This window comes from Pogonomyrmex barbatus, unplaced genomic scaffold, assembly GCF_055798465.1.
Source record: "Pogonomyrmex barbatus isolate J1 unplaced genomic scaffold, ASM5579846v1 scaffold21, whole genome shotgun sequence".
Lineage (NCBI taxonomy): Eukaryota > Metazoa > Arthropoda > Insecta > Hymenoptera > Formicidae > Pogonomyrmex > Pogonomyrmex barbatus.
Window position 1 is genome coordinate 3,063,062 of NW_028297118.1, and position 12,556 is coordinate 3,075,617.

A 12,556-nucleotide genomic window follows, 5' to 3' on the forward strand; every position below is an offset into this window, starting at 1 on the left:
GTTCAAAAAAAATCACTAAGAAACAAGAATGTCTCAATTACTCATGAATTCATCGATGTATATATAATTTCGAATAAAGTAAAATTGATAGATTGATGAATTTATTTTACAAATTTATCTTAATTTATAAATTTGTTTAAAGTAATCGAATCTGTGCGAGGTAAAAATCGCGAAAAATATAAACAAAAAGTTTTAATGATTTCTATTTATAGGTAGGTAAAAATCATAATATAACGATAAGAGATACTTCGTGTCGATCTTTGATTTCTTTGATCATGTGATCATTTTTTTTTTATGTTCTTTAGAATTAGAAATCAAACATCGAATAAAGAATAGATAAACTCCGAGTAAATAGTAATGTAATTATTTTTCTAATTTCACAAATGTTTATAAATGTTTATTTGTATTATTACACTTGAATATTGCATACAATGTAATTTTGTTTTTTTTTTATCCATTTATCAAAAATATTTATGACATTTATGTATACATGTACACTTGTCTTTCCGCTCTGAATTTTATTAGTTGGCAGACAACGTAGTTTACATAACTGAATCTGCACGAGTCACATTTTTTTGTATATTGTTCATATTCATTGTATGCACTGGATAAACTAAAAATCTTTTCCATATATGAAGATCATAATAATAAATCTTGCTTATATATGAAAATATATAGTCTTGATTTAAGACTAATTCTTTTTTCTGTGTAGGCAATTTGAGACACATTGACCAACTTTGAATTGTTTTATAATTAATATAAATAATTCAGCCTAATATAAATAATTTCTCCTTTTACAACTGAGCAATTTTGTGGAGAATCGTGGCTTCCGTTTTTTAAATAACATATTTATCCATACAAGTAGAAATCAAAAGATAAATATCAAGTAACGAGCTTGTTTTCCTATTTAGCTTTATTTATAAATCGTTACGTGCAGAAATATATTTATCTGCAACGATTCAAAGCATATTTATAACTTGACGTTAACAAGATAGTAAATTTCCGCATAATCTTTGACCTTTAAATGTATTTCTCGTAGCAATGTGATCCCAATAGCAGCCATAATTTCCTTATTGTTCGTGTAATTGTGTATAATCTGTGTTTCAGATTATTACACAAATGTGCTCATCGACGCAATAAGCGCAATACAAGGACACCCGCGTTACGTGCGTGTATGAATTACATGTTTGCCTCGTGCATTCATATTACTGTGTGTCTTCAAAAATAGCAACCGTGACTTGTTAATAAGTCACTCGATCTATATCGATTAAAACGTTGAATTTGATTTAATTTTTGCATTCTTTTTCTCATATCAATATTACAAAATTCGAGTGAGTCCTAAACTTTTATATTCTTATAACTTGTAAAAAATATCAGAAAGTAAAACACTTATCCGATAGATTATGTAAAAGTGTAAAATAATTCTTAAAGTAATGATAATCGCTCAGCAATCAGAAACAACTAGATCTAGTAATCTTGTAATTTCTGATAGCTAAGCAGTATATTGCAGTGTATTTTTTACAAATTTTAAAAATATGAAAATATTAGATTTGTTCTTTTTTGCTAAACTGGTTGTACTAGTTCACAGTTTATCTTTCTTTCTTTATACTGGAAGAAGAAGATGAACTCTGAATTACAATCAGGGGGTTGATTGTGCATCTTGAAACAAGATGAGAATTACAAGAGTGAGGAAATTTACTAGATTCAGACGTATGAAGTCGCAGATATTCTAGTGAATTTCCTTCTTTTTTAATAGAATAATTTTTACCTCATTTTAAGATACACCATTAATCTCCTGTTCAGTTAAAAAGAAGATCTTTTATGTTTTTAGGAGGAAAATAAAGACTCACATTTTTAATCGGACACATCGATGCCTGGGAATTTTTTGATGAGCCACTTAGCCAAAAGATCTATTATTTAACCCCACCAATCAACAATGTGTCCCACTGAGCCATCAAATTTAGATCTATAAGAATAAAAACCAATTATTTCAAAGATTTTTACAACAGTTGAGAAATTACTTTTTCTTCTGCCAATCTTAAATATAAGAACGAATACTACCGGCCATATTATTCAATTTTCAGTACTGACAATGGAAACTAGACCAAGTCTGGATTCAAAAACACTAGATGTGTCGTTTCATCCTTAGTGTTCATCAAATGTTAAATAAAGATAAGTTGATATCTTGGCATAGTCGAACGTTATTTCTGAACGCACTTCAGCTGTGAAGCTTTTTCTGCTAAATGAAGTGGTGATGTAGATAGTGGCAGACTGATCACGTGGATTTGTTTCGATTGATGCCTTTGAACTGAAATATATTTTATTGAATTAGTATTAACATGGAAGAAAATTTAATTACAAGGAAAAGATTCAATTATGATAACAAGCTTATCCTAGCGCCTATGGTGCGCATCGGAACTCTTCCAATGCGTTTACTTGCTCTGGACTATGGCGCAGATATAGTTTATACGGAAGAATTGATCGACAGAAAATTGCTTCGTTCAATTCGTCGAGAAAATGGTAAAAATGCTTTTTCTTTTATTGAAGAATTAGAATTATTACAAAATATCTATATATAGATTATAGGCTCCGTTACAGTATAATTAATATAATATCTTAATTATGGTTAATATGATGCTAAAGAATTATATTTGTAAAGAATTATATTTGTAATACTCAATATAAATAAAGATAACATGCAAGGATAACATCAAGTATAAATAATTATAATTACATTTATTGACTATTTTATTTATCTTATATCTTTCTAATTTGAATAAAGACTTTGTTTTATTAAAATTAAATTATATTTTTTCTATTGTGAGAGTCAAAATTTTCTTTAAAAATTTTCTTTTATAATCTAAAAACTTTAATGCAATCTTATTTATTTTTAAAATCTTAAATGTATTCAAATTTGTCTTACAGATGTCTTAGGCACTATTGATTATATCGATAAGACAGATGGAACTGTGGTATTTCGTACTTGTCCTCGTGAAAGAGATAATGTTGTTCTTCAAATTGGTACATCTGATCCAATAAGAGCAGCTCAAGTTGCTCTTATGGTAGAAAATGATGTTGCTGGCATCGACGTTAATATGGGTTGCCCAAAGAAATTTTCGATGCTTGGAGGAATGGGTGCCTCTCTTCTGCGTGAACCACAGAAAGCGACTGAAATTCTGCAAAATTTGATTAAAACAGTAACTATACCAGTTACCTGTAAAATACGTATTTTGCCTAATCAGGAAGAAACACTTCAACTTTGTGAAACTCTTGCATCCACTGGTATTGCAGCCATTGCAATCCATGGTCGTACTATTGAAGAAAGACCACAGCATTCTAATCACAACAATGTTCTTAAGCATATTTCTGCTAAACTTTTGATACCAGTTATCGCAAATGGTGGATCCAAAGATATTCAAAAATATTCTGATATATCAAGGTAATGTTTTGATATACATGTCTCTCAGACATCTGTTAGAAAATTATTAACTTGTTATAAATAATATTTCTACAGATTTAAAGAAGAAACAGGTTGCAGTAGTGTAATGCTCGCTCGTGCTGCTGAATGGAATTGTTCAATATTTCGAAAAGAAGGTTTGCTTCCAATGGAAGATGTTATAAAGTCGTATTTAAAACATGCTATTGATTGTGACAATTCACCTTCCAATACAAAATATTGCGTACAGAATATTTTACGGGAGCTTCAGGAATCTCCTTTAGGCAGAAAATTTCTTGATGCGCAAACACTGGAGCAAATATGGTATGTAAAAAAAATTTCTTTATTTTATTAAAATAAATTTCTTTATTGCTTTTTATTATTTAATAAATTTTTTTAGTGAAGTATGGGGACTAGGTGATTACTGTCGATCCAAAAGAAAAGAGTTTCGAGATAAAGGTTTATTAGGTCGATTTCAAGTAACGCCTACAATATTTGACAAAGAATTGAGCAATGGTATTTCTCATAAAAGAAAAGCCCAAGAAAACGAAGATGTTTCTTTGATGCGTTGTGCTTTTTTGAGGAACAATTACATAACAGATTCGGAACTTCCAAAGACTAGATTACTCAAATGGACCAAGGAATATCATAAAAAAATGCCAGTATACGATACTCGGCAGGAGAATAAACTTTTTTGTTCTGTTGTTACTGTAGATGGGAGGAAATATGGTTCCTCTTTCTGGTAAATTATAAAAAATTAATTTATTTTATTTTCTTTTATTTTATTCTTATTTTAATGTCTTTTTTTTTTTTTTTTAGGGAAAAAAATAAGAAATGGGCTGAACAAGGAGCTGCTTTAGTATGTCTTTACTTTCTGGGAATTATTGATGAGGAAAGTCTTACCGCTGGTGGTAACATTCTTACATGATAATAACTATTTCATCTTATTTATTTAATATACAATCAAATTTTTATATTGCAAAATCCTATATTGTGATCTTGTTTAAATAGCTGAAATCTCATAAGTTGATATTTGACTATTCACATTTATGTAATCAATCGATTACATTAAATTGAGACTGAAACACAGAGTGTATACTGTGTTTATTTTAATATATTTCTCTTTGAAAGTTGAAAGAATAATTTCACAAAATAGGAATATTAGGAAATCTTTGATATAGATATCAAAAGTACAAACATAATTATTATTTTTATATTGTAAATAAACTTATTGAATTTTTATTTATTTTTTTTTATTTATTTGTTGGAAAATTATCGAGAATCTAGCGAGAGATTGAATTTTATTCCAATCACCTACCTTATGATTTTTGAAGAAGAATATCATAAATTTTTTTTAAGTTCTCATCATGTGTTACGAGATATTCACAATCGAACTTATCAGATCTGTGATGGTATTCCTATGAGGGGATAGAAGAACGCCGTGGTAAACTTTTTGGAATTGTATCGTTGCAATACTCTCTGCGATGAGAAGTAAAAATCAGAAGTAGACATTATGCTTGATGAGCTCTTCAAAACTGTCGTTGCGATGTTCTCATGAGAGGAGAGAAAGAATTTTCATCTTGTGCTCTTTGGAGTTTCCTTTTGATTTCTTTTTTCTTTTTTTTAGATATTATTACACTATCTAAAATAATTAAAAGAATCATTATGTGACAAAAAATATATGATTTTAATTAAAGAAACAGTGGTCATGAAAAAATATCAATAATGACTCCATTTGCAAATGAATCAATTATTATAATTATATTACTCTTTATGAGCTCTAAAGTTTTTATCTAAAACTTTTTTTCAAAAATGTATACGAGATATCTAAGTATCTCGGAACATTTTACCGGACACCTCATGTTACATATATTTATGTATTTTTTATAATTAAATATATTAAGAATATCTCATAATAATATAATATATTAATATATTTTTCGATATATGTTAGATATGGCTATAATTGGCTTTTAGTGTCTTTAAGACATCTTATATTTTAATTTTAGATTTTATATTAGAATTATAATTTCGATATTTTTTTTTGTTATTAAAATTTTCATCTCAAAATCTTAGAATTTATTCTTAAACATTATTATGATCTTTACGACATCTATCGAAAATATATATATTATTATCTGTAATAATCTGTTAAAATTTATTACAATTTATCGACATTATATCGTTTCAAAGAAAGAATAAACATTGATAACCTGATACCTCAACAGCTCATAATCTTTAATCATTCTTTACATATATAAGAACTTAAAAAAGAATGGTGAATGATATTATAATAAAACAAATAACTTGTAAACAACTAATTTTTAAAATGTTTTTTAAAAAAATACTTAACGATGTTTAAAATGCTCATCAAAAATAGAAATAAAAATCAATAAACTTGTCAAATGATCATTACGCTATTTCAAAATAAAAAATATTTATAAAATATGTAAAAATATAAAATTATATTTTTATAGAAGAATATATTTTTATAAAATAGAAATTTATTGAATGGAAGTTAATATGTTAATACATCAAATATTTTTCATTCATTAAAAAAAAATTTCTTTTTATCTTGATTTTTAGGAAGGATTTGAGCTAAAAAAATTTAATTTAAAAGATTTAAAAAATGATAAAAATATTTAGTTATATCTTGAATAACATATATTATTATTTAATCAATTATTTTATGTATAGGTGTAAACTTTTTATATAAATAAAAATCAGCAGTATCTTTATTACTATTTTATAACAAAGTAACAAAGTTTTCTGTTTTTTTCTTCTCAAAATTTGTTGTGATATATCTTATAGACAATTTTAAGAAATTAAAAAAAAATTACAATATCTTCGTATAATAATCAATAGTATATTTAGACTATATATGTGACTGTAAGATAATAATTAATTATCAAGTATTGACGAATAAACAGTTCAAAGCATAAATAAGTTAAGAGTGCAAAGTAATAAATATAGTTACATGATTCAATTGTCAAGTTATAATTTACTATAAAAATGATTGTAAAGTTCAAATAATTGTGTGTGTGTGTGTGTGTGTGTTTACTTTTCATCTGTTATAACTTTTTGTTTGATATAACAAAATTAATAGAGTTGATAAAATGTAAAATTAATTTTCTCATATTTCGAAAGAAATGCAATTATAATTGATTTGTTCTTGATATAATTTTATAATATTATCTATGTTAAGTATTATATAGTCAATTCTCTCGGTCTTATTTTAACCGGCCATATTTTTGAGATTTTTGTTAAAACTTTTCAACAAATACTAGAAATATAATAGAAAATTATTTCATGTTCTACCCTTGACTATAATTTCTTTTGCGTTTTAGTTAACTTTTGATCATCTTTACTTCATACGATCGTCTATCAGTTTAATTTTTTTATATAAATAAATGTACAATAAACATTTATAATAAATATATACATATATTTATATTTTTTGCTTAATTTACTAGTCTATAAATGGTATTTTGTACATTCGGATTAATTCAGTGGCCATTCTTTTATCCTTAATTGATCATTAATTTGTTCAAATTTAAATTAATCTATTTTTATTTAAATCTGAATATGTACAAATACACACACATACAAAGTGTATATATAATCATAAATTTATATGATTATATATATTATATATGAACAATTTTTTTCTCATCATGTTAAAACTTAACTTTTTATTAAAAAATCAACGCGAGAATTATCTTTTTAATTATTTTCTCATTATTACTACTATTTTTCTTATCAAATGGAAATTTTACAAAAGAAAGAAATTAACATGAACATATATGGACATATTTCATACATATATTTATATATGTTTATATATATTTATATATAAACATTTATAATTATATAATTTATAAATGTTCTTACATAAAAAATTCTTTTAAATATATCCACATAATTACATTAGATTGCAAATTTCATGCAAGAGTTTGTCATACAATTTCATAAATATTTTTTATATCGAGATACATAAGCGAGACGAATCTCTCAAGGCTTATCACTGTGTTTTATCATTTTGTTTAAATGGAATAGGATCTCATTTTTACAATTTATATCAAGAGCGAACTTATACTTGTACTATTAAAAAGGATGATATTTAAATAAAAATAGACTTGTTAACGGCAGAATTAAAAAAAAGAAATTGACAAAAATAAAAGCAATTGCGAAATTCTGATCTCGTAACTAATGATGCAACTTTGTCTCATCCAAAAGAATCATTATCACTAACCTTCGATTAATTTCGATAAATTCATCTGAAATAACAGGGGGTATCGCACGTAGCAGTGAAATCTTACACGGTGGTAGGTCAATGGGTCGTCGCCGATAAAGTCTTTGTTCGATACAATTTTGGTATAAAAGAGCCGCATCGCAGGATAAACAGCGGCAAACGGCATTGACAGCATCACAATGAGGTGCGCGATCGTTCTACTGACTCTGGCAGCTTTTGGGGCAGCTCTACCCCATCAGCAGCAGAGACAACGTGCTGGTAAGTAATCGTTATTTTCTTCGAAAGTATTTTTTTTTTCACATTCCTTTTATTCCTTTCTATTTGCCTATCTTGTACTATTTTTCTATTAAAGAACTGTATTTTTTAAAAGAATATTCATCGCTTTATTTATGTGTGATTTAACTCTTACAACGCTTACTGTTAAGCGTTTTGTATCTAAACTATTAAGTATCCTTAAATATCCTAAACTATTAACTATTAAGTTAATATTTATCTAATAGACAATATTAATGAAATATCAATGATGCGATACAGCGTACAATTTAAAAAAACACAAATATGATAATTTCTTTATTCTCTTTTAGCTGATCAAGATCTTTTGAAGAAGCAACAAGACTGTATAGTGTTGCTACAACAGATTACCCAAGAAATCCCGAACGAACAGCTGCAGATCCTTGGTACCACTTATGACATCCAGAACAACTATCATCAGTATGAAAATCCAATCCTCGTCAGATACTATGTGGGCGCTGTACAGGCCGGTCTGGTTCAACCAAGAGGCACTGTTTACTCGAATTCCATCAGCTATCTGCGCAAGGAAATTTCCCTCTTGCACAGAATCTTGTTAGGCACCAGGAACTACCAAACACTCCTGGCAACTGCCGCATGGGCTCGCCTTCGCGTTAACGAAGGACAATTCGTCCAAGCCTTTATTGGAACCATTCTTCAACATCCGGAGACACAGGGTGTCATCTTACCGCCTCTGTATGAAATCATTCCCCAATACTATTTCGATACTAGGATCATCCAAGAAGCCCAAAATGTTGTTGCACAAGGCCTTGGTTACAATCAAGTTGTAATTCCTGTCAACTATTCCTCCCACTTATCCGACAGTGAACATCAACTTTCTTACTTCACGCAGGATGTTGGTCTTGCTAATTACTACGGTTATGTGAATCTCGCTAGATATATGCTGCAACAGGTAAATACTTGTCTCAATTGATAATTTTAGACATACATAATTAGGAAATAGTTTATAAAATAAGAAAAAATGTATTGGTAGAGGAGTTAAATATAGCGTTCGACTGCTGTGTTTTCAGACCATAAGTAAACGACATGTAGTTATGAGTGAAAATTTAGAAATTATTTGCTTGAATTCATTTAATTAAATTAAAAAAATATACATGTGTTCAAAATCTTGCTCGATCGTATATGAATACGAATCTTTATTGTCGATATTAATTTTATTAAAATTCACACCATATTGACATTCTTTAAATATAACTTCAGCAGGAACACCAATCGCCTCTACAGTATCAACAACAAAATATTCAGAATCAGGAAAATCAGATTGGTCAAGGATCCATTTACTATTATCTTCACCAACAATTATTAGCTCATTACGAACTGAATCGTCTCTCGAACGGATTGGGCCCAATCCAGAACACTGATTATGTCAACGTACAAGCGCCGTATCAACCGCATCTCCGTTACACAAACGGACTCGAGTTCCCTGGACGTCCTCAGCATCTTCAACTCAGTCCTTCTAGGAATCAACTTAGCCAACTTGTCCAAAGGCTTGAACAAAGACTGATGGAAGCTATTGACTCTGGACATGTCATTACTCCGCAAGGCACTTTCCTCTCTCTCTATCAACCTCAAGGTGTGAATATCCTTGGAGAGCTTATTCAAGGAACTGGCAGGAGCGTGAATCCAAGGTTAATTTTTTATTCGACTAATCATTTGACTAATCAAGTGACATATCATGTTACAATATTTACGCAATAATATTTTCTATTGTAGATACTATGGCAGTCTTCAGGCCGCTGCGCGTCAACTTCTCGGCAATGCTCCTGAAGTACAAAACATTTATGATTATACTCCTTCTGTTTTGGAATTGGAACAAATCGCTGTTCGCGATCCAGCTTTCTACCAACTCTATCAGAGAATTATTCATCTGTTCACGCAGTATCAGAATTCTCTGCCCGCATACCAATATAATGACATCCTTCTACCAGGCGTTAGCATCCAGAATGTTCAAATCAGTCCATTAGTGACTCTCTTCAACAATTATTATGTTGATCTTGATGGAGTTACTCAGCAACAAGTTCATCACCAACAGCAGCAGCAGCAGCAAGTTCAGCAACAGCAGCAGCAGCAGCAAGTCCAGCAACAGCAGCAAGTCCAGCAACAGCAGCAGCAGCAGCAGCAAGTCCAGCAACAGCAGCAAGTCCAGCAACAACAGCAACAGCAACAACAGCAGCATATTCAAGCGCAAGTGAGGAGATTAGATCATAAACCGTACGAGTACCAGATCATTGTTCAAAGCGAACAGAATGTTGCCGGAGCCGTCGTGCGTGTCTATATGGGACCAAAATACGATTATCGAGGCGAACCCATTAGTATCTCTCATCATAGGCATCAATTCGTCCAACTCGATCAATTCAAAACTGACCGTATGTACCAGTCACAATATTACATATAATATATATAATATCTTGATAATAAAATGCTAGGAAAATATATATATATATATATATATATATATATATATATTATGGATAGATATATTATTATTATTTTATTATTTTCGTTGACTTCTTTGTTGCACACAATTACATCTTGCACTAAATGCATATATAAAAGAGTTATTATATAACAAAAGACAATAGCATATAAAAAAAGAAATTTTTATATTACATTTCTCTGCTCAAAATTTGGTGTCTTTTTAGTATCAGAAATTAATAGCATACTTTGCTCAAAATTTATTGCAGACTTGGCTATCTAGATACAATTTTCTAATAAATTAATTTTTTTGTTTTACAGTTCAACAAGGACAAAATGTCATTGTCAGACAATCTCAGCAGGCACCAGGTCAAAGCTTCGACTACCCGTCTATTCAGGAAATCATACACAACGTCAACAATGCTGCTCAGGCACAAGAACCGTTCTACATCACCGAGGTAATTATTTTTTGTTTTTATTTTGTTTTGTATAGATGTTTTACAAATATAGCAGTTACTACTTCGCTAAGTGATGTGAGACTAAATATTAATGCTTTTTCAGCCACACCAGATTTTCGGTTTCCCAGCTAGACTGACTCTTCCTAGGGGTCAACTTGGTCAAGGATTCCCAGTTCAACTGTTAGTCGTGATCACTCAACCAGGACAACAAAATGTACCCTACGGACCGGTGATCCCTGAACAATATCAAACTTATCAACAAGATGAATATCAAGTTATTAGTACCGAAGACTACCAACAGATCCAACATCAAAGCAGCAATGTCGGTGTGAGACAAACTATGGAAGTTGTGCCAGAGAATTTGCTGGTCAATCAGCAGGAAAATCAAGGTGCATTATTGATTCTGAAGAGATGAAGTTGTTGAGTAACATAAAAAAGATAAACTATTTCTTCTTTGCAGTTGTAAGGAATCATTATATTAACCTCTACACCCAACAACATGGACAGTACCCATATATGCACTCCCAGTATCACGTAGGCCAGGGACAGAGACAGAACGTCTATGGTGTGCAAAGTCAATACTATGGACAGCAAGGACAAGGACAACAAGGACAGCAGGGGCAAGGACAGCAAGGACAACAGGGACAACAGGGACAGCAGGGACAACAGGGACAGCAGGGACAACAGGGACAGCAGGGACAACACGGACAGCAGGGACAACAAGGACAGCAGGGACAACAAATACAACAAGGACAACATGGACAGTACGGACAGCAGGAACAGCAGGGACAACAGGGACAACAGGGACAACAGGGACAACAGGGACAACAGGGACAACAGGGACAACAGGGACAACAGGGACAACAGGGACAACAGGGACAACAGGGACAACAGGGACAGCAGGGACAGCAGGGACAGCAGGGACAGCAGGGACAACAGGGACAGCAGGGACAGCAAGGACAGCACGGACAACAGAGACAATATATTCATGGACAACAACAACAACAACAATGGAGTCCGCTTCAACATATCTACCAGGGGCAATATCAACACAGCCAACAAAATAATGTTGGAGTTATAGGTGGACTCCAAGGCAAATACCCTGTTACTTATCAAGGACAGAGTCAACAACAGCAGGGACTCGGTGTAGGATACACCGGTAGCGGACAATACCACGCTGGTGGTTTCCAAGGCATCTTGGGTCAGGGACAAAGAACACAGGACGGATACATCAGCAGATATTATCAGAATAAGCCCATTTCTCAGATCATCGGTGGCGCTATTTCCCTCGATGGCAAACCTCTTGGCTATCCGTTGGACAGACCCTTGACTTCCGGTGCTCTTTCCGTACCTAACATCTATGTTCAGACTGTTTATGTTCATCATGAAGGCCAACTCAGCAACGAAGTACACTATCAGTAAAATGTTCCTATAGCATACATAATAATTATATTTAGCAACATCGCTAAATATAATAATGCTCGATCGAAAGTTATTTTTTGTTCAGTAAAAAAGATTTATTGATTTATTATAGCAAATGCAATTAATAAATTGCCCTAAAACGCAATCTGTGAAAATACTTTACTTATAAAACAAATATTTTTCTATCCCTTCCTTTTTATATGTTTTCTCTCACTTCCTACTTATTACATATACAGGTTAATGTTGAGATTAACCAGTGATAGT

The 12,556-nt window shown here is 31.0% G+C and overlaps 2 protein-coding genes across 7 annotated transcripts; both read left to right on the plus strand.

Annotated features, from left to right (window-relative positions):
• Positions 1-817: 817 nt before the first annotated feature.
• Dus2 (Dihydrouridine synthase 2) lies at positions 818-7,866 on the plus strand. Of its 5 annotated transcripts, XM_089078208.1 has the most exons (8): positions 818-1,331; positions 1,832-2,008; positions 2,085-2,520; positions 2,926-3,439; positions 3,515-3,760; positions 3,837-4,178; positions 4,256-4,326; positions 7,724-7,857. In XM_089078208.1, exons 3-8 carry the CDS (start codon positions 2,340-2,342, stop codon positions 7,855-7,857), a joined length of 1,488 nt encoding a protein of 495 aa, XP_088934334.1. In that variant the 5' UTR covers positions 818-1,331; positions 1,832-2,008; positions 2,085-2,339. The 5 variants fall into 5 exon arrangements, with proteins under 5 accessions (XP_088934334.1, XP_088934336.1, XP_088934335.1 ...); XM_089078210.1 differs by having other exon boundaries at positions 1,832-2,520; positions 4,256-4,344; positions 7,726-7,866; XM_089078209.1 differs by having other exon boundaries at positions 1,832-2,520; positions 4,256-4,347; positions 7,726-7,865.
• Positions 7,805-12,437, plus strand: Hex110 (hexamerin 110). 2 transcript variants are annotated; one of them, XM_089078203.1, is made up of 7 exons: positions 7,805-7,946; positions 8,273-8,889; positions 9,198-9,625; positions 9,711-10,363; positions 10,734-10,870; positions 10,974-11,259; positions 11,331-12,437. In XM_089078203.1, exons 1-7 carry the CDS (start codon positions 7,868-7,870, stop codon positions 12,290-12,292), a joined length of 3,162 nt encoding a protein of 1,053 aa, XP_088934329.1. In that variant the 5' UTR covers positions 7,805-7,867; the 3' UTR covers positions 12,293-12,437. The 2 variants fall into 2 exon arrangements, with proteins under 2 accessions (XP_088934329.1, XP_088934330.1); XM_089078204.1 differs by having other exon boundaries at positions 9,201-9,625.
• The last annotated feature ends 119 nt before the right edge of the window (positions 12,438-12,556 follow it).